The sequence below is a fragment of the Prionailurus bengalensis genome, chromosome D1, assembly GCF_016509475.1.
Source record: "Prionailurus bengalensis isolate Pbe53 chromosome D1, Fcat_Pben_1.1_paternal_pri, whole genome shotgun sequence".
Classification (NCBI taxonomy): domain Eukaryota; kingdom Metazoa; phylum Chordata; class Mammalia; order Carnivora; family Felidae; genus Prionailurus; species Prionailurus bengalensis.
The window spans coordinates 64,846,762-64,867,812 of record NC_057346.1 but is presented as its reverse complement, the minus strand read 5'-3'; the positions used below and the strand labels follow the sequence as shown (position 1 = coordinate 64,867,812).

The following is a 21,051-nucleotide window of genomic DNA, read 5'->3' as shown; positions in this document are numbered from 1 at the left end:
TCCTCTTGACTTTATCTCCCCCAACTCCACAGTATATAAGCAGTCACTCTTCATAACCCTAATGCAGCTCTTTCTGACAATGAGTCCTGTCCCCGTGCCTTAATAAAATCATCTTTTTTGTACCAAAGAGGTCTTTAAGAATTCTTTCTTGGCCATTGACTCTGAACCCCCACCACTACTCCAAAACCTCATCATTATGCACAGCTAGACCATGGCAAACTATGTGAAAACACTGAGTGGCCCAAATCCAACATCCGCCAAATGTACTTCTGGGTGGCCCAAGTCCATACATGTTCTGCTGCTAAGCCTTTCGGTTGTGAGTAATAAAGGCTCACTCAGAGTAGTTCAATATAAAGGTTAGCTAGGGGTGGTGGTGATGATTTCTTATGAAAACACTCATGGAGCAATAATAGAAATGGACTTTCATGGAAATTCAAGAGCAGGAACCCTGGTAGGAGTAGGTCCTAAGACCAACTGAGCAGGAGTTTTGTTCTGGGTCCAAGGTAACCCCTGGAACCTCAGTATCACAACTTCTGGATCTTGGCTCTGGTCCATTATTAACCTAATTCAGCTGTGCTCTCTTCTTTCTTTATTGATTGGCTTCTTAATCTTCTACTGAGCATATAGTTCTACTCACTACCATTTCAGCATACTTCTAATGTGTTTTTTCCATGACCTACCAAGACCTCTAAAGTCTCTCTTCATCTCATAGTTCTGCTGATGCCTCATTTTTTTGATATATCCAGGGTCAGTGGCAGTATCTAATGGACCCAACCCCCCTTGGGGTATCATGTGACCACATCATATGTTGCTGGGCAGCTCATAGACAGGCTGCTGGGAGCATGTGCCCCTCTTGATTCAATCATCTCTGGCCATGAATACATTTTATAAACGATGGTGTTTAGAACTGTCTATTCAACAGATGGTAGGGGGTGGAGCTGTGTGTGCATGCAGGGGAGGCTCAGACGGGGCAGACACTGTGAGTAACATACTCAGTGCAATTCCCTTGCAAGGCTCTGCCTCCCATCTGCTCCGTGTTGCACCCTTGCTTCATTTTCCTGACCTCCAACTTTGAAGTCTGCTCAGCCTCTCCAGTCTCAGCTTACTGTTCCACTTCTCACCTTAGCCTGTCTTCTGATTTGGTGTTGCTGGACTGAAGCTCCTATGGCTTGGCCAGGGGGTCCACTCCCGTCAACCATTTCCAAGTAGCCTTGGTAGGTACAACCCAGCATTCCTGAGCCTTGGCTACCCAATGTGAAATCAGACATGCTCCTCTTCTCTCTCAGCCAACACTCAGTTCCAACACTGGCTCCTCTTAGCTTCCTTCTTATTTTCTGGAACAGAGAAAGCTGCCCAGAAGGTTAAATTCACATTCTAAGTGAAGATTTCACACCATTCTCTTCTATGGTGTGTGCATACCTCAGTGTCTCAGTGTCTCTAGTGCCTCTTGCTTGTAGGATATCTTCCATTCTCTCTTGGAACTTTGTCTTCTCTATTAAGCTGGGTTTTTAGGAACATTTTTCCAGACTATTTCATCTCTTCCAATGTCTTAGAGTTTGTCTAATTAAAGCCAAAAGGGCACAGTGAGTATTTGTACTCTGAGTTGTGAGGGACAGCCTCTCACATCAACATTGAGCCCTTTAGGACTCCAGAATAAATGCTCAAAGACTGTCCACAGCAGGACCTGCTGGAAGTGAATGGAGGTGGGGGTTGTGAATTAGAGCAGGGAGGAGAAGACTTAGCAGGAAGAAGCTTCTGCATCAAGGCTGATGCCGAAATCAGAGATGAGGTCTAGGCAGAGGTGTGGCACGTCCTTCAAGTGTCAGGAGTGGGACGTGGGATGTGCATGGGAGGACAGGGAGTAGGTCTCTGATCTGAGGGGCACAATTTCAAAGTGCAGAGCAGAGCATCAGGAAGAGGCTGGGCTGTTCCAGATAATCTGATCAAAGTTGATGGAAGAATAAGAGTAACACCTAGATGCTGGCAAAAGGCTCAGCAGGACCCAGGTGGAGAAAGATGTCCTTTCAAAGCAGAGTCAGGTTGGAAGAGGGCAGAGCTGCTTTCGGGACACTGGAGTGTGCAGGAAGTATGCAGAGGACACTTGGGGACCCAGAGACATGGTAAGAGAGGAGGCAGGGGATCACCTGGGCCTCAGTTCTGCTCATTAGGGAAGGTGGAAAGGGGGTATTGCATAGATGCTGGGTGCTCTGTGCAAGGCTACTTGCAACCCTGCCTGTGGAGTGACATCTGTTTCTCCAGGATGGAGCCATGCTGTGCCTGAACCAGGTGGGAGGAGCATCTGTGTACTCTGGGAGAAAAGCTGGGTACAGGCCCAGGGCCCTGTGTCTCCAGGCTAACGCCCACACACCCACCATCACTTCTCTCTCCTGCATCTTTGACCTTTCCTTCCCACCGGCCTTTTCCTCAGCCTATAAAAATGCTCAGATCTCTTGTTGCTGAAAAAGAAAATCTCACTCTCAAAAACTTTCATTGTTCTCTAGTGATTGGCCTGTCTCTTGCCTTTCCATTTTGGCCAAGAAACTTGAAGGAGTTGTCTGTGTTTATTAACTCCTGTCTGTCACCAATCTGGATGCTACCAGATACCACTTCTCTGCTGAAATGCTCTCCTGGAGGGGAGGAGCCATACGGACACAAAAACTCAGGGCAGTCAGCCCAACCAACCTGTGGATACAGAAAGACAAGAGCACTCTCTCTGAAGACATTTGAGAAATTTGAAGGAAAGCAGAGAGATGGGCACAGTAATGAGAAATGATTTTAAAATGCCATTAAGTTTAATTGGACATTGACTTGAACAGACTTTTCTAACCTTTCTTTTGTCCTGGCCTGCTCTGTGACATCATCCTGACACTGACTGCCTTAGTGTTATGCTGTCTCCTTGGGCCCCTCTCCAGTCGTTGCTCCCTCGCCCATGCCTTGCTTGGAGGGCACCCACGTGTCTGAGTGCCCTGATGACTGCTGTTTCAGAGTTACTTGTTCAGTCCTCACTCTAGGCCTCAGCAGGAGAGGGTGGCAATTCCAAGAATCAGCCTGTGTGAATGGACGGCCCTTCTCTTCTCTGTAGGGTCACAGCTGAGTCTGCATTTTCTAAGACTGATACACAGGCCACTTGGAAAAACCCACAACCTAATTCAGGGAGAGCTTTCGTTGGTCAAGCTCAGGGCTTTCTGACATGCTCTATCCAAGGGATCCATGACTTAAAATCAGGCTAATTCACCATTTGTCAGCAGACTACGGGCATAGGCGTTTTTACTGCAAAACTGGGTGAAAGAATCTGCCTCCTTCCCATGGCCTTGGGCCCAGATTAGAGTCTGACTGGCTCTCAGTTAAGGAAAGGGTAGGAGGTAGGAGTGTCGTGTGCGCATGCACATGTGTGTCTGTGCATCTGTGTGTGTGTGGTGGGGGGCAGTGGATGGTTAAAATTAAAGTAACTTAGCTGTGAACACTATATCTTTCAGAGGAGCATCTTGTAGAGGGTAACAAGCAAATGGCACACTGTGTCACATGTCACTGCTCTTGGCACATGCTGAAACTCCTTCATCCCTCCCCTGTCTCCTTGTCAGGCTCTGTCCTTTCATCCTTTCCCCAAACACCCTATCCTTTGTCTACTGTTCTGTGGCTCAGAAGACGTCAGGACCATCCATCTGGTCAGCAGAGCGGCCTGGGTATCATCCCGAACTCCTCTCTCTTTGGCTTCCCATAAACCTCGGCAAGACTTTCTTCCCACCTCCTCCTCTACTTGTGCCCTCTTCAGGCCTGAGCATGAGCATAGCTCACCTTGACCCTACAGCTGTGTCTGCCTCCAACCTCCTCCCTCTTGCCCATGCTCTTCCAGATGGTCAGTGTGATCTTTTTAAAACATGGATTTGGGCAAGCTGTGCTCTTCTTCAAATCATTCCAAAGCCCCCTACTGCCCCAGCAGAAAGTTCACATTCCTTATCACGGCTGAACAAGCCTTTGCCTCCCTTTTGGACCTCATTTCCATCCCTGTGTACCCTGTGTTTCAGTCATCCTGAATTCCCTTGCTCCAGGCACCAGCCTTCCTTCCATTCACATCTCCATGCCTTTGGATGTGTTCATCTCTCTCCTCCACGTTCCTTGTCCTCTTTGCTCAGCAGAAAGATCCCTACTCATTTTGCAGAGCCTGCCCAAATGGGCCAGCATGTCTCTCTGGTCACCAGCCTTCTCCAGTGGGTGGCTCAGACTGTCATCTACACTCCCTTACAAATTTTGAAAACAGTGATTATACAATCTCCAGTCAGACCTCCCCAGGAGACTCCTTGAAAATGGGCACTGTGTCTCCACACCAGGCAGGAGTGAAGGAGTCTAGGCAGACAGTTACCCCAGGGAACTCTTTTGAAGCAGTGATATACACATCCAGCAAGAATCGCCTCTTCCTTCCTTCTGTGGCTTTACACAATGTTTTTCTTCAATTATAAACACACAGTTGGTGTCTCTGTGCTGTTTAAGCAGTGTAAGGCTAAGTACAGATCCAAACCAGAAGGTTAAATACTCATGATTAAAAATAACCTATACGTGCTCATGCACATGAGACAACACAGACTCAGGCATGCAGTGTCCTATGCAGAGAAGTAAAGCCAGTGTTTCCTCATTAATATATGTGATGAAAAGCCTAGAATTCCAGTCTTTTGGAGAAAAAGCATTCTGGATGGACCTACAGAATGTAGTTATGTGGTTATGATTCCACATTTCCCTCTTAAAACTGCACCAAATTACAGTGGTCTTTCGAAAGGTACGTATCCTGTTACTCCTGTGTTTTTCATAGTGTGAACTGTGACCCATCACTGACTGGGTTTGTGAAACCAATTTAATGGTTGTGACCAGTATTCTTGTTTTAATGACAAAATTGTTTTAAAAAATGCATCACATGTATGTGTATTATTTCATGAAACTTTTGTTTCAGTTTTATATCTGGTATGTCATGCTGTAAAATGTATTTCTTACTCTAAATCTAAGCTAAGATCACTTGAGGCCACTGCCCTATTACTTAACAATTGGGAGCTTATTGAAATATGGTGCCACCTCCTTGTGATCTCGACATCTAAGTCTCTGGGTAACACTGGAAATTCCAAAGGCCAGAGAGACAACATGTTGGGACATCCTTGGAAAAGTTACCTTATTTGAGCGCTGCAAGAAAGAGCATCAGCAACAACCAGAGGCTGCAAGGTTGGGCGGGGTTGTATTTTCCTACTTGTTCCAGACTTGTGGAGCATCTTCCACTGCCAGAGACTACTCTGGGCATGTTCATATATGCTGAATCATTTAATCACCGCGGCAGGTATATAAACTAGGTACTGACAGTCCATTTTGTCTAGGAGGAAACTGGTGTCAGAGAGACCAGGGAATTTGCTTGGGAGCAGCAGTCCTGAGTGGTGGAGCGGGCATCAGGCACCGGTAACGCAGCATAACCGGACTAGCCCATTGGAAAGTGGGACTGGTCATGCCATCCTCTTTGATTCAATGATTTTGCTCTCCACCTTTTCTGTCTCCTTCGACCACAGTAGATCTTGCATTTATCTGTTCTGCTCTTTCAGTTTCCAAATTAGATTGGAGTTGAGGAAACCGTTCACCAAAACAAAACAAAATAAGACAAAACGAAACTACCTCCCCAAACTGGACACCACTGTGTTAAACAATTAGTTTAAGCATTTCGAGGTATGCTTAAATTTGCGAAGAACTAACTTAAATTTGTACATTTACATATGCATATAAACAGCAGATTACAAATAATTTAGAATCACGTAGGACTTCCATGAACCCTTGAGTACGGGGGCCAGACCCAACAAGTTCTCATATTACACTCCAAATGCAAATCTATGTCAATCCTACTGAAGACTTCCTGGAGCTATTAAAGGCTACCTTGTCTCTGGCCAGCAAAACTGAGTCCAGATCTCAGTGAAATGCCTTTCATCTTCCACCATCCTCCCCTCTTCCACCAGGTTCCTTTCCTTGTGGTAGGCTACTGCCCCACAAATCTCTCCCCCAAACCTCCTCTTCCTTCAGCTTCTTCAACCACAGGCAGGGCCCCTTATGCAACCTCCTGCCCCATCCCACTCAATAGCTACTCAGCAGGCAGGTCCCACTCAGCACACAGAGCTTTAAACACAGAGGTCACCTAATGTTCTCTGAGCATGGTGGGCTGGGCATGGTGGAGGGGGCCCAGCCTTTAACTTTCTCCTCCCTGGATGGGGACCCTCCTCCCTGGATGGGAATGGGCAAAGCCCTGAGTCTGATCCAGATCTGCTTATTCTTTCATAGCCCTGGTTCCCCAGCATTCCCTGGCTCATGGAGTCCCCTCGTGGTCTTTGCAGCTGATTCACTACGTAGAGTTAGAGGAGTCTCGGTCTGTAGATGCTCAAGGACTCTCATAAAGCTCAGTGCCGTCCACACTGACTAGAACACAGGGCTCAGCACTGCATTTCCAGTGCTACTCCTATTATTAATGCTGTCCCTAGTTCCTGCTACCGAGCAAGTCCTTATGCAACAGGGCAGTATCCTGGGGCTCCCACGAACTCAAATACAATCTCCAGACAGTGAAGGAAGCTGCATATGTTCTGGGGGCTTTAGAGAATTATGGCTTAAAGCAGTAAGAGGAACATCTTCTGGGTTGAGTGGTCCTTGAAGACTCCCATGTGATTCAAAAGTCCTTTTCTTGCCTATTATTCCCTTTTTTGCTTTCAAGCATCTCCTCTGGCAGCAGCAGCTGGAGCTAAAAGCTATTTCCCTGTAACAAAGCACAGCTTTCCCAAGGTCCTTGCTATTAACGCTTTGGTGCCTGCTGACATGTGAGAGCAGCAGCAGGATGGGAGGTGGAGGGGCAGGCGTGCTGTGTGGGATGGCTTAGATTCTGCTGGACTCAGTGAGTGAGGGCAGTATCCCAGGTTTTCCCTTGTTATCCTGAGAGTGGAGTTTCCTCAGGTTTCCTGAGAGTGGAGAGTAACTATTTCTTTTGCTACAAGGATCTCCAGATCCTTATTCCTGATCTAAGGTTAGGTTCTAGGTATGCCCACATTCACACAATACTTTGGTTCCATACTTGAGAAGCAACGGAACTATCACATTATTTTTAAGCAGCAGCACACAAGCCATTAGTGCCAATCCCAGGAGTGGACATCTCGAAACTTTAAGGAACATAACATTTAAAATGCAAGCGAAAGATCAGATTTCATCATTCCCAATTACTCATGCTGTTGATATCACCCTGTAGGCTCCATCCAGGTGGGGAGGCAAAACTGTAACTCTGTGGCTGCCCTGCCCTGCTTCAAGGTCCTATGATGCAATCTTCTACAGCACGGGGACCTCAGTTGTCAACCCATTCTAGAACCTTGTGTGCCAAGATGAGTCAAACTCCACATCCTTTGCCTCCACTATCAGGTGAACCCCGCCTGCCAAGCTGAGATCCTACTTGGATCCTAGCTCAATCCTAAAAGTTTGCCATGAAGACCTCTGCCATTATTCTCTCTAAACAGAAGTCCACCCTGATCCCTGCACTCTTGGCTTCTTTGTTAGAGGTTGAATCTGCAGCTACAGTCACTGCCACTGGAGGGCTCCACTCACTACCTCTAGATGGAAGCTTCCAGAACTAAGAAGGGAGTACCTGATGCTCTACCTTGATATCTTAGCTATGGACTCTGTGGGCTCCCTGCCCATCTTCTCCTTGTGAGTAGGTGTTGCCTGTTCCAATTCAGCTCTGTTCCTCAGTGTGACTGTGATTCCAGGCAACAAAGAGAGAATGTAGATAAGCCACAACTAAAACAGCACTCTGAATCCGCATCTCCATACCTCCTTCAGAGACTTCATTAAGCATTAATGACACGAAGGAAAATTCAGAATGTTTACACTGCTTAACTTGAATCAATTTGATCTCTTTGGATGGCATTTTCTTGATTGGTTTTATGATCTTTTCTAGTAAACCTTCTAAATCTGGACATTTACTGTCAGTATGTATAGTATTTAAGCACTCTCCACTCAGATCCTCAGCTACGTGGGGAGAAAAAAAAAAGTACATCTTTGTTTTCCCAACCCTCATTCATAGCTGCTTCTCTTTTGATAATCTGAGCACAACTCACGGTGGTACTCCCTAAACCTACAAGTTAAAATTGCACTTTGTAATTGCTTTGTGATTTTTCCCCGTTTCCTTATAACATTTTTAAGCATTTCAATCACCAATGTCATCACATTTCATGTTCTGAATTTGATTTAAAATGGGAGAAAATATGTAACTCTACCACTATTGATTATAGGCTTTAGCCTGTGAGCTTTCGCTCATAAATAAAAATAAAATTATAAGAATAGGACTAAAAGATAATGTTAGAGCTGCTAAAATATCGCTATTAAAAGAATATAGATTTTTATTTTCATTCTAAACAGAACTGTAGTACACGGTAGGGGACATCAACAGGAAATGACAGGCATGTGACTGATCTTCATTGCTGAGGAACTGTGTCTTTATCAACCCAAGGGAGCCACCATAAGCTAGAGAGCTGCCCACAGGTCCTGCAGGTTCATGCAGGGTTTGAATTTCCCTTTGCAAAATAAGATACAAATACAACAGGAAAGCAGATTTCCCCCTCACTTTATACAGCATTTGCATGTCATTAAGAGCAGAAAGTCTCTCTTCTGGCCATGCCTGTTTCAACATGTGAGCTAAGCAATCAAACATTGACAATGCTTTCTTAGGAAAATTTCACTGAATGTCTATCATGTGCCATGTACTTTGTTAGATACTGGACATACCATAGTGGGCAAAACAGAAGAGTGGATCTCGTGGCAGCTTTGGGAATGGTTCTCTTCACTCCAAAGGAACACCAAATGGGTCAGGAGTGGATGTTTACCAGTGTCCCAGAAAATATATTTGTTTTAAACAACAGAAATCCTACCTCATATTGCTTACATAGCAAAGGGAATTTATATGCTGACATATTCACAGAGGTAACACTATGTTCAGGAGTGGCTTGATCCAGCCGCTTGATCAAGGGTCTAGATTCTTTTTCTTTCTATTCTGCCATCCATGGGGTTGGCTTCACCCCATGCCCGGATCTTCTACAGATTTAAAAGGGCCACAGCTGCTCCTGGGGTATATGCTTCTTTGTTTACATCCAACAGGAAAGAGACAGCATCTTTGTCCAAACATTCACACCAAATGTTGTATAATCTTCTCCAACTGAATCAGCTTATGCAGTGCTAATCCCCCATGGATGGTTTGAGTGGTTTAGCCTCGGACCAGGTCGTAGTTTCATCACTGAAGCCAAGGAGGGAGCTATGCTCCCTAGAATCCCCAATCAGAGCCATCAAAAAGAAGGTCTGATGCTGGGGAGGCAACTAATTAACACTCACACTGTGTGTGGGCACCTGCAGAACTGGGCAAAATCCTTGTGAGCTCTCTTGCTTCTTGTTCTTGGGATGTGAGAACTAAAGCCATCTACCCCAACACAGCTGTCTACAGAACACACTCTACGTCAACTTGACTGTAACTATTCTACTGTCTTCATTAACACAACTTTACTATACCTGGAGAGTCTTGCCACGAGAGATAAAAGTTGTAAATAACATCATTGTTTATTACAGGGAATTCTCAAAAGACCATCAAATTCTTCCTTAGTATCAAAAGACAAGTTTATGCCCCCAAACTCTTTGAATTTTGTTCTCACAATCCTCACCTTGCTGTGTCCACCTAAATTATCACCTCATGATCTTTACGGAATCCTAACGAAGCTCCCCCATTCCGTAGCAGGCAAGCAGTAAACTCAGCTTTGCCCTATTAACAGGTTGTTCTGGTGATATTTGGGAGGCCGCAGTCAACAGGCACATCTCCCAAAAGACTCATTTCCAGGAGCAGTGGCCTTCCAGACATCCCCATCCTCTGCCAAGATGCACCACTCTTGCTCCAGGCCCACCAACCCCCCAAGTTCCCTCTTACCCCTAGATACCACCTAGGGGTGTGGCTCTTTCTGAGGCTGGTAGGAACTCTTCTGGTGCATTTCATCTATGGGGGAAGAATTGGCCCATTGGCCCACTGTATAAACTGTCACCTCTGAATGCCACTCCTGGAGATGGAGATTGCTGAAGCCTCAAGCCCGTGGTTAACCACTTTTTATTTAATTGCTATTCAAGTGTGCAGCAGGTGTGCTCCAGGGCAGAGACTGCTGGGGCGAGGTCATTTGTGAGAGAGAGGAGAGTCAAGATGCAATTGACTTTTTGTTCAGGTAGAAATGTTATTTTCTAACACACTGTTATTATCTCTTATAACTCTAGTGTTGCCCCAAATGTTTCCATGTTTTATATGATCACCAGCTCTACAGATACTCAGAAGAACCACTGGTTTTGCATCCCAGCTAAAGATGAAAAAATGCTTAGTGTCTTTTTTTTTTTTTGATAACTAATTCAATACAAGAAAGAAGACTGCTTGGGAAATACTGAGTGCTCTTGGCTTTGTTTGCTGACCATTTCTTCTACCAGCTGGAAATACAATGCCTCATTAACACTAACCGTGCCTACTTGTCCAAACGGCACTCTGGTCACTTGTAACAATTGGCACAGATTCCAAAAGGTTTGTTAACATTCTTCAGATCCCAAACATATAGCATATCTTTATGTTCTTTGCAATTGGTTTTGCTTCAGTGGTACTGCAGGTGTTTATGGATATTGGCATGCTAAATCTCACCAATAAAAATAGTTAATTTTTTCCAAAAAAAATTTCAACTACGAGTCCTTTATTTTATCCAAAAAATCATTTTCTTCTATTTTTTTATTTTTTATTGTCACACGTAGGTGGAGCGAATCATTACATTGTGTAAAACTGCTGCTAAAGTGTTTCCCTGTTGAGAAAACTAACTTATGGATTAATGTCCTTGTCCCTCCTGATCGGTTCTCATTCAGGGTGCAGCTGTCTACCCTTCACCACAGACATCTCGGTGTTGTTTCTGCTTCCTCTGTCTCTTACAAAAGAAGACACTAAAATACTCTAGAACCCGGCCACCTATGTCGGCTCAGGGGGGTCCTTTAAGATTTAACAAGGTGTCTCTTTACTGTTCTGAATATTTTTCACTTTCATTCAAAATGCAAAGCTATCATCACCAGATGCAGTTTGTGATGTAAGAAAGAAAGAAGGAAGGAAGGAAGGAAGGAAGGAAGGAAGGAAGGAAGGAAAGAAAGAAAGAAAGAAAGAAAGAAAGAAAGAAAGAAAGAAAGAAAGAAAGAGAAGCAACAGGCTCAAATGGAGTCACTTGTGCAAACATCCCGCATCATCAAACAAGGACTTAATACCTAGCCTACCTGCAGTTCAGCCTCTCCCAGGAATGTGACCCTTAACCAATCAATCTGGACTTATCTGGTCAGTAGCACTAGTGAGGTATTCTGCCTGACCCCTATTTTCCCCCAAAGGAAGGTTATCTTACCTGAAACAATCCACTCTTTGCTAGAGCAACTTCCTGCTTCATTCACCTCCTTCTGCCTACAGAAGGCTTTCATTTTGTACAGCTCTTCAGAGCTCCTTTCTATCTGCCAGACAGGAGGCTGCTCAATTCATGAATTACTGTGTAAAGCATGTAAGATCTTTCAATTTACTCAGTTGAATTTCGATTTTTTAAACAATGGGAACAAAGTGAGGAAATGGCCTCTTCTCATATCCTCCTTCTAAATGGAAAAAAGTCAATCAAAATGTACAGCTAAATAAATTAGGGCCATCTCCATTTGAACAGCCCCCTGCAAGTTCTGTGTCAGGACCTTTTACATCTTTCCTTGAACTGACTTGTACTTTGGACTCCATCGAAAACTGTGGAACTTTAGAACTAAAGGAAACCAAATGCCATCACAATATGCCTCATTCATTCATTCTTTCATTCGTTCATCAATACTAATTCAATACCCATGTAAGAGGGATAGTATTTCCATTCTCTGCAAATCATGTTGTTCCATGCAATGAATCAATGCCATAGACTGCTATAAGCCAAGGGCAAATAACACAAGGTCAATTATCAGCCAGTCCCTCATGAAATAAGAGTCTGGAAAGCCAGGCCTTGTTCAGGGAAAAGAGATACATCTAAATTCCAAATGTTCCCTTTGCATGTTGAGAGGAAATTCCAAATGTTCCCTTTGCATGTTGAGAGGAAACCGTAGAGATATGAACATAAGGTATAAGTAGAGAGGAGTCATGTTATGTATAAAGTAAGTGTAATAGAAAGAGTTAGGGGTTTCCCCAAAAAGAAAGACGAGATATAGCTTTAGTGACTTAAGAGAAGTCATTCTAGGTACCCAGCTAGTTTCCCTCATCTGTGCCTTACCTGGCTCTAGTAGCAGGAGCACACTTCTAGAAGAACATCCTAAGAGATGTTAGAATTACAAAGAAATGCAAAAACCTCAGTAGTTAAGGATTTTAAGGGAACAAAGAGAATGTAAAAATCACTAGTCTCCACTAGGCCAGGAAATAGCCTCACCCTATCAGAGACAACCAGTGGTAAAACTCCCAGCGCTGGTTCAAAAGTAAGCAAGGCCCCGCCCTCCTTACCCAAGAGAAGGAGCCCCAAACCCCAGTCAGTTTATACCTGCTCTCAGAGCATACCCGTGTCTAACAGTTACCTCTGCTTCATTATAATGTCACAGTATCAGCCTTAAATGGAGCACAAGCTTTTTTAACATGACATAGGATGAATGTATAGGCATGTTTTCTAAGTACACCTGCACAACCTTGTGGCCCGCCTTCACAAGTGGTGACAGAGCTCCCCTTTCTGAATACTCATCCTAAACTCTAAATAAAAAGAACCTACTCATCCTTGCTTGGGATGAGGGGTGGTCACGACTTTGGAAGTTATTCCCTATGATCTCCTTACTGGCTGCAAAACAAAGTTTCCTTTCTGTGAAAACTCCCCCTGGTGTGGTATCTACCTGTAACTCACCAAGGAGCAAACTCACATTAGTTCAGTTACAGAAGATTCTTCCAGCTGGGAGGAGTAAGTAGAGAGCTTTGGCAGAAGAGACAGGGAGAGGGGAAGACAGGATCTCCTGTGAGGTCCTGGTTTCACCCCTCAGGCCTAAAATCCCAAGTTTCAGGTGGATTGAGGAGGAAGCTGAAGGTGGATGTGTCGCTCTACCAACATGAGGCCAGAGGAACAACATAGAAATGGCCATGTGGGGCACCTGGCTGGCTCAGTGGGTAGACAGTGTGACTCTTGATCTTGAGGTTGTGAGTTCGAGCCCCATGTTGGTCATGGAACCTACTTAAAAATAAAATCTTAAAAAAAAAAAAAGGCCATGTAACTCAATGGACATGCAGAGGGTGTCTATACTGTCATCAAGTCCCCTGAAGCTCCTATGTGTCTCTGATGTTTGGAGGGTGTGGAAAGGAGGGTACTATTGGCTGACAGGGTTCCAGGGGTTCCAGCAAGTGGGGAAGTGACCCCGTACCAAGGGGTGCAAAAACCTCCTAGGCCAGGTATCAAGTGAAAGATGCTGTCAGACCTCAGAGATCCTCAGGGCTGGCAACAGCCACATTCAGGTTTGGCCAGCCTCGAAGGGGCTGAGCTCCCACAGAGTAATCAGGCCTGGCTTGGGCTTGTTCTGTGAGGACAGGTAGCAAGTTACATCAGCAGGGATCCTCAGCACAGGCAGAGACAGTGTGGCATCTAATGGCCAGAGACAAGAAGGAAAATGTCCCCTGTCAGGTGAAAGCATGCAGTCCACTCCTGTCACAAGGCCTTTAGGCTTCCCTACACTTGGATGGCAGCTTAGGAAGGAGGAAGGAGAGGAGACTTCTAGAAAGAAGGGAAATAGCTCTGGTAGAGAATTTAAGCATTATATATGACTAAATATTTACGCCAGAGAAACCAAGATAACCTAGAAAAGACCAGAAATCATTAATTAGCAAGATCAAGTTTTTTTTTTTCCCCTTCCTGTTCTTTACCAGGATGGTATTCATTTTAGATAATAAAGAAATTTACATTTTCTTACACTATTTTAATGTACTTCAAGTGCTTCTGGTTCTCTCGGTTCCCATCCAGGCCAAGCATTTTGTTGTCTGAGGCACTGAGATCTTCTGTTGGATCATATTCGGAGTGGGGGGGGGGGTGTCACCACATGCAGAAGATACTGTGATAGCATGTGGCCCTCCAGGTACAGACTCCTCATTTCCTCCATCACTATCTGCTGACACACACATTAGGCTTATGCTCAGTTCAATGACCCAGTTCTTGGGCTACCCCTTCACAGGGCAAAGCATGTGATCGCCAGCCTCAGTTCATCCCTTACTTATCAGAACTGAATTCACGGTGTTTCCAAAGACCAGCAATGGGGGTGCTGTAGGCACCTCAGGTACATCCTGCTTCTGTGTGGCAGCACTTTCCAGGGCTCTCCCTGTCCTGTCCTTCACTCCACACTTTCCCCTACCCAGTCTCAGTTTCCTTCTCTGCTAGTCTAGTCCTCACCTGGGCCCACGTCCTGTAATAGATGCCAAGTCCTCTGATGGGAACCTCATCACCTGCTTGGTTCTTTCTAGCCAACCCCTCCCCGTTGTGGAGAATCACTTTTGTTTCTTCAGTCTCTTGTAAATAACAATTTGCCCAAAGTGCTAAAGCCTCTGAGTCCCTCACGTCAAAATCTGGGTAGCACTGCGTTTCGCCTGCGTCAACGTCTCCGTCCTGCCTGGGCCCTTCTCAGGAAGCTGGAAGGAGCACTGGCTCACACTGCAATGACCCCTGGGGCAGGGGAAGACACCTAACCCAACCGGAGCAATCGGATGCCTTCTCCCAGGAATGTGTGTACCTCGAAGACTTCAGGCAGGTTCTGCGGGGCACTTGATGGCCACTATCTAGAACTGGTTTCAACAGCCTGGTCGTGTAACTCCCAGTGGCGTCTGGATAACTGATGCTTGCTGTTATTCTACAGCTGTAAGCTTACACCTTCAAGAGGTTCCAGAGGGTGGTAGGTGAGTACTCTGGTCATACTGGGCCACACTTGTCCCTCAGTTATGCCCGGAACTGCACAACTCTTGAGTTGTAGGGGGCACTGGGCTCAGTGAGGTGGCCCTGCAGACCACCAGACCAAGTGGGTGCAGAACCCCCTAGTATATACACACACATAGGAAAGGCTGAGCTTAGAGAGAGGAGACTTATCCACACCTAAGCACAACGTGAATAGGACTCTGGGGTTTAGAATCTTGTATCGCCACCCGTCAGGATAATGTTGCTGATTTTCATTATACATTCTGATTGGATATTCTCTCTTCTCTCTCTTTTAGAGGTTTTATTTAACCAAATGGTGTCTGTGTCCGGTCTTCCCATTACACCAGTTCACTGCTTGTTAATGCAGAGGTTATGCAGCACTACGGGGGGAAAGTGATGAAAACCTGGGACTATTTTTATTATTCTCGCCGGGGTTCATGATGTAGGCCAGCTCCACTCCAGAAGGGTGGGAAGGGTGCTGGGCTGTGACCAGGCCAACACCATCTTCTCCAGGATATCAAAGGGGGGGGGGGCTGTAGTGGAAGCTCCAAGAGTTCTACTACCTCCTGAGGCCCCCTGGAAGGGATATTCCTGTCCCCGAGTCCCAGGCAGCTGGCTCTAGGGGAGTCTGCACAGCTTCCCAAGCCTTTAACATCATGGAGAGTGAAGGGAGCTGTATTGGCTGACCTTTGAGTGTGCAGTGAAGCCATCCAGAAACCCTGAGAGAGAAATGGATTTCTGGACTCATTGCCTTTGAAGACTCCATCTGCCACCTGCCCTGGCAAGGTCAGGGTGTGTTGGATGCAGCCCCGCCCGAGCCGGCTGCCAGATCTCTGCAGGGTTCAGGGTTCAGTCTTAACCTGGTCCCTCAGTCCCCAGCGGTGAAGAGCTTCTGCCAGGCCAGACTCCCTTTATACTAAATCCTAACTACCCCATAATCTCTCTCTGCCTTTCTCTCATTCACGTATACACACATGCTTATGTACACACACACACACACACACGCACACATACACAAACACACACAGAACTGGGACTTAATTGCTGTTTTTGCTTTTACGCAGAAAATCTAAAGGTTCTCAGACAGTGTAAGAGGAGAGGAGAAGAATCAGAACTTAAGGGCATGCATCTACGTCTAGCCCCTTCCCCCCGTCTGAGGGTGCAGGGGGTGGGATTTCCAGCCTTCCTTTTATCCTCCATGGCAAACATGATGGTTTCATGAGGACACACGGCAGCCCCTTACCATGCGGGGCATACATAGTACTGACCGTAACAGAGAACCTCCCTGAGCATCTACAGCCGCTGTGGCTTCACTGTCTGATCCTCACAACCACCCTTGGGAGACAGGCGCTGTTAGGGGCCACTTTGCAGAGGAGAACACTGAGATTCAGAAAGGGAGGAACAACTTGTGAGTGGCAGCACTGGGATCTGACTCTAGGTCCATCCAACTCCACAGTGAGTGCCTCTGACCAACGGCTCTGAGTCCAGTTCCCTCCTTCCTTACAGCTGTCAGCAAAGCACAATGACCTCTCCAATCCTGCTTTTCATCTCATCTGGTACCAGTGCCCCGATTCTGTTGGCTGCACGATTATTTTTAAAAGGGAAAGTACCGCTTCCACTCTTGGGATGGATGTGGGGTCCTGGGCGCATACTTCAAAGAGACAGGAAGCAACAGGGCAGAGATGGCCCCCTCTTCACTTGCCCCTCACAAAGGTGTGCAGGCACGTCATTCTGGGGCAGCAGTTAAGAGACCACTGTTGTACCAGCTGAAGTCATTCTAGCTGCTGCAACACACGACTCCCAAGTTTCGGTGGTTTAACCCTAAAAACACTGATTTCTCACTTACATGGCTATCATACCCTTATTTGCAAAAAAGTCAAGTGCCCAGGGTTTAGGGACCATCTCCCAAGCGAGCAAAGTCAGACAGTGCTTTTTCCTCAGGAGTGAAAAGAAGTCTCCAAGGCCCACTTTCCACGCTCCCCGTTGGGTACCATGCATTCACCGCCACTCAGGGTCCCGTGCACAATACACCACCTGTCCTCACTCCCCGGCAAGGACACTGAGAAGGAGCTGCTGTGCACCAAACAGGGGCTCCTGTCTCAGCCCCACACCACATCCCTAAACTTTACTCCTTTCCCATCCTGGGACCTGAGAGGCAGAGAGCTCTGTGACATTCTGTGACACTCCTGATTACAAACAAGAATTACAGTCAGCTGTGACTGAAGGGTACAAAAAGTCTATTACCACTGCTCTGATGGTCACTGGTACTGACAGACTCAGGCAGTATAATGAGCCCTCACATGGACTCCTTTGAGGGCTCCCCCCAGGAGCTAAAGAAGTGAGGGGCAGTTGGGTTAGCATCTGACTTGCAGCTACTTCTCAGGTGATTCAGGGGGCCGTGGGTCTCCCTCAGGGATTAATTTTGAGTCCAGAAAAGAACGAGTCTTAACTTCACTGGCCCAGGGGCAGAGATATCCTTGGGGACCTATAAATTAGGGGGCCTTAGGTGCTGCTTGAATACACCCCAGGCCCTGAAGCTTAGAATCAGTCCATAGGTTCTATGCCGGTCTTCTCCCTCAGGCACGATCTCCAACAAAGGAAGACTGTCCCTTCCTCCCCAGGGCCTTCTGCCTCCCCAGGTCTGCCTCGACCCGACTCTCCTGAATCTTGATGGAAACGGAACCCACACCACTGAGGTTTTGTCTTGGCCTCTCAGGATGGCTTTGCTGGGAGTAGAGCTGCCTGTACTGGAAGAATAAGAGGAAAGTTCTCTGCCTGGAACCCATGCTCCCTGGAGTCCCGTTTTCCAGGGGCTTACTTCCCATCACTTAACCAAGAGCAGGAGGGAAAATGCTTTCCTGGACAGTCTCACCTGCCACCTTTGTGCTCCTGTAGCACCTGATATGGATGTTAAAGCTCATGACTGTGCATTTTAGTGGTTAGTTTGCATGCCTTCTTCTGTCTCTTTTGTGGTCTACAAGCTCTTCACAGGATGGTTTCTTATTCACATCTATTCTCTTTACCTAATACGGCATTTGACTCTCACAGGTGATACCTAGTAAATGCAATTTGTTTTTGAAAGAATGAGTTAGCACATAAATAAGAGAGGGTGTCAGTGAGCAAAGATGGATGGGGGAAGCGTGAATGAGAAGTAAATGATGGGGGGGGTGGTAAATGAATGAATGAAGGTGTGAAGCAGAATGATGGCCCACCGGATGCAAGTATTCACTCATCTCTTCTTCCCTGCACACAAACCCCGGTTTTTAGTTGGGACTATTTACACCCAGTAAAAGAATACATTTCCCACATGTGTCCATGCGACTAAACTCTGTGACTAAGTTAAATATAAGTAGATGTGTCACATGAGACATCAAAGAAAATCCTTTGAAAGAGAATGTGTGTGCTCTTGGATCTTGCCTCTTTCTACCTTTGGATGACCTGAAAAGATATGTTGGAGCTTAGCAGCCATGTTGTTCAATGAGGTGACCTCAAAAAAAACCTCACACTGGGACAGTGAAGCAGAAAGACAGAAGTCTAGTTCTCTATTGTAATCACAGAGCCACTAGGCTACCTTCTTTTGGACCTTTTTTTATGTAAGAGAGACATAAATTTCTATTTCATTTGTTGTTTTGTGCATTTTTATCACATGTAGTTAAATCTGATATTAAACAGCTTGTCCAGAATCACAGGTTAATGCTACAGCCGGTCCTGGAATCCAGGCCTCCTCTCTCCTAGTCTCGGGTTCTTTCTGATGCTACACATAAGTCACTATATGGTGACCTGAAATTCCACACTCATCTGGATCCTGTAGACACCTTCCAAATGTCAACCCAAAGCCATGACATAAAATCAGAGAATCTTAGTCATTCTTGAAGACAATCAAAGTGAGGTATGAGTGATCAATGTCCAAAACCCACTAGACAGATGGGGAGCACAGACTCAACCTCAAACTGAATGCAATTTCCAACGGCCTCAGAAAAGGCAACCAGAGAAACCCATCAGTGACTGTAGACCCTGGTACACTCACACTCTTGGTGTCTTCTGCATTTCAACAGTAAAGCATTTATTCTTCCACAAAGTGGAGCATGTGGGAGTGGGGTCTTACCTCCACCAGGGAATGCCAGTGTGCAATGGGCTTCCGAGGATACGACAACATCTCACTCCAGTGGTCTCTGCCCAGCCTCTCGGCTTCGTTGCCTACTTGACACACGCCGATGATCTCATTATGACCTACACTGTGAAAACGGCCCACAATAACTTTTTCTTAAAATTTTGGTATGTAAGAGCAACAACTACTCAAACCGAGAGGAATTAGGCAAAGGGTGGTTCTTTTCATTCCTTAATTTAAAACTACAGGACAAGCTTAAAAGCCAATAGAACTTGGGATCCAAGATGGTACTTGGTGGCACAGAGAGGAAGAGCAGAGGTTAGCTGTCACACACCTGAGCTTTTGTAACACTGGCATGGCTTAGCTTGTTCCTGATGCATGCTAGGGATGACAACTCTGGTTCTAGAATGAGGCTGACCTCCAGGTCTTCAAACCTATGTAATGAAAAGGAGGCCATCTGAAAGGAGTTCCTTGTATTAATGGCTGCTCAAATTCCTATAAGAGGCAACCAAGTATGTGTAAAAGAGAAGTATTGGGTAGGGCAGCCATAGTCTGGAGCTTACAAAGGGGGCAGGGTGGGGATACTTCCTGAGTCTCCTTGCAACCCCTCTCTTCAGGGAATGTGTGTTATCACACTCTCCCCTCCTTCCTTCCAAGCCCACCTTTGCTTCTTTGACCCAACTTGATTTCCCTACTGTAGAAAGATACTTAGCTCCTTTAACTTTAGGGCTAATATTTCTGAAACTTTCCCTGGGTAGGTGCCTGCCTTGGGGCAATCTTTCCCCTTAGCAGTTTCTGGTTAGAAGTCGCCTGTGTAACTAGAATGATATGACCCATCCTTTAACTCTTTAGGATCCGAGCTCATGGACTTTCTGTTGTTTTCCTTCCTGCAAAGATGAGCAATTTTTCTCCTATTTGTATGTAGGGAGTAATGGCAAGACACGGGTGGGGGAGTGTGAAGGACATTTGAGTCTGTGCTCATTAAAATCAGTTGTGTGCAGAAGCCCCATGAATTCTGCCATGGATTTTTCCAGGCAGATTCATGAGTTTACTGAGAATTGAATTGAAGCAGAGCTCATAATCAGATTTGTTGATGCGGGCATCTTGGCAATCGCTTGAAAAAAGCTGGCCTAGATTTCCACGGTTGGTGGGCAATGTCCCCTCCTGTGACCTGACACTACTGGTGTTGTGTTTCGTCCAGAGAAGACAAGATAAGGTTGATTGCTCCATGTGGGCTGTCACACCCATGGGCAGCTGAGCCAACCCATGTGTTCCCTGAGCTGGAAGACAGTTCTGTTTCACCTAGGCATCTGCTAGAAAGGGTGTTCAGGGCACTGATGCTGCCTTAGTGACATTTCAGGGGTATGTGGGAAAATTTTCAGCTACAAATAATATTTGTAAGATTATATTAGAAGTCAGAATGATTTTTTTTTTTTTATACTTGTGCCCAGACCACGTGGGAGGTTTCCAATTAAAAAGAGACTGCATTTCAGTCCAATGACTGGTTTAACATGTCTAATTCCCTGTTGGTACTTCCTTTGCATATTAAAATGACTGTTTTTCAAATCTGTCCTTTAAATACACAATTGGCTACAATGCAGGCTATAAATATCTCTTCTGTGCTGTATTAATTAGAAAGTCGAGCATCTTATACATTTTAATGTACCCTGTCATCCATACTGATTCTAGCATTTTCAAGAGAACATTTCTGTTTGCTTTCAGACTTAAGTGGATGGAAATGATCTTTATTAAACACACTTGGAGAAGGGAAAAAATAACAGAGTTATGTATTTAGAAATGTTGATGGTGTGGCTAAAGTAATCACTCTGCTATTTTGAGTGGAATCTTCCCACGAAGGCCAGGCAGGATTGCGCAGGAGAAGATTAAGACCTGCAGAACCAGGTTTTTCCAAGCTGAGATTCTGGGGAGTATGCAGGAATGGAAAGGGGATGAGGTGGGGAGGAGGGGAGG

At 45.7% G+C, this 21,051-nt stretch overlaps 1 protein-coding gene across 2 annotated transcripts in view; it reads right to left on the bottom strand.

Annotated features, from left to right (window-relative positions):
• Positions 1–21,051, bottom strand: part of SYT9 (synaptotagmin 9) — a 199,503-nt gene that overhangs the window by 32,063 nt on the left and 146,389 nt on the right. The window contains exon 6 of one of the 2 annotated variants that reach the window (XM_043580542.1): positions 19,078–19,207. In XM_043580542.1, coding sequence (XP_043436477.1) covers positions 19,078–19,207 — 130 coding nt within the window. Of the gene's footprint in view, positions 1–19,077; positions 19,208–21,051 lie in introns of those variants that run through there. The other variant, XM_043580543.1, reaches the window with a different exon arrangement.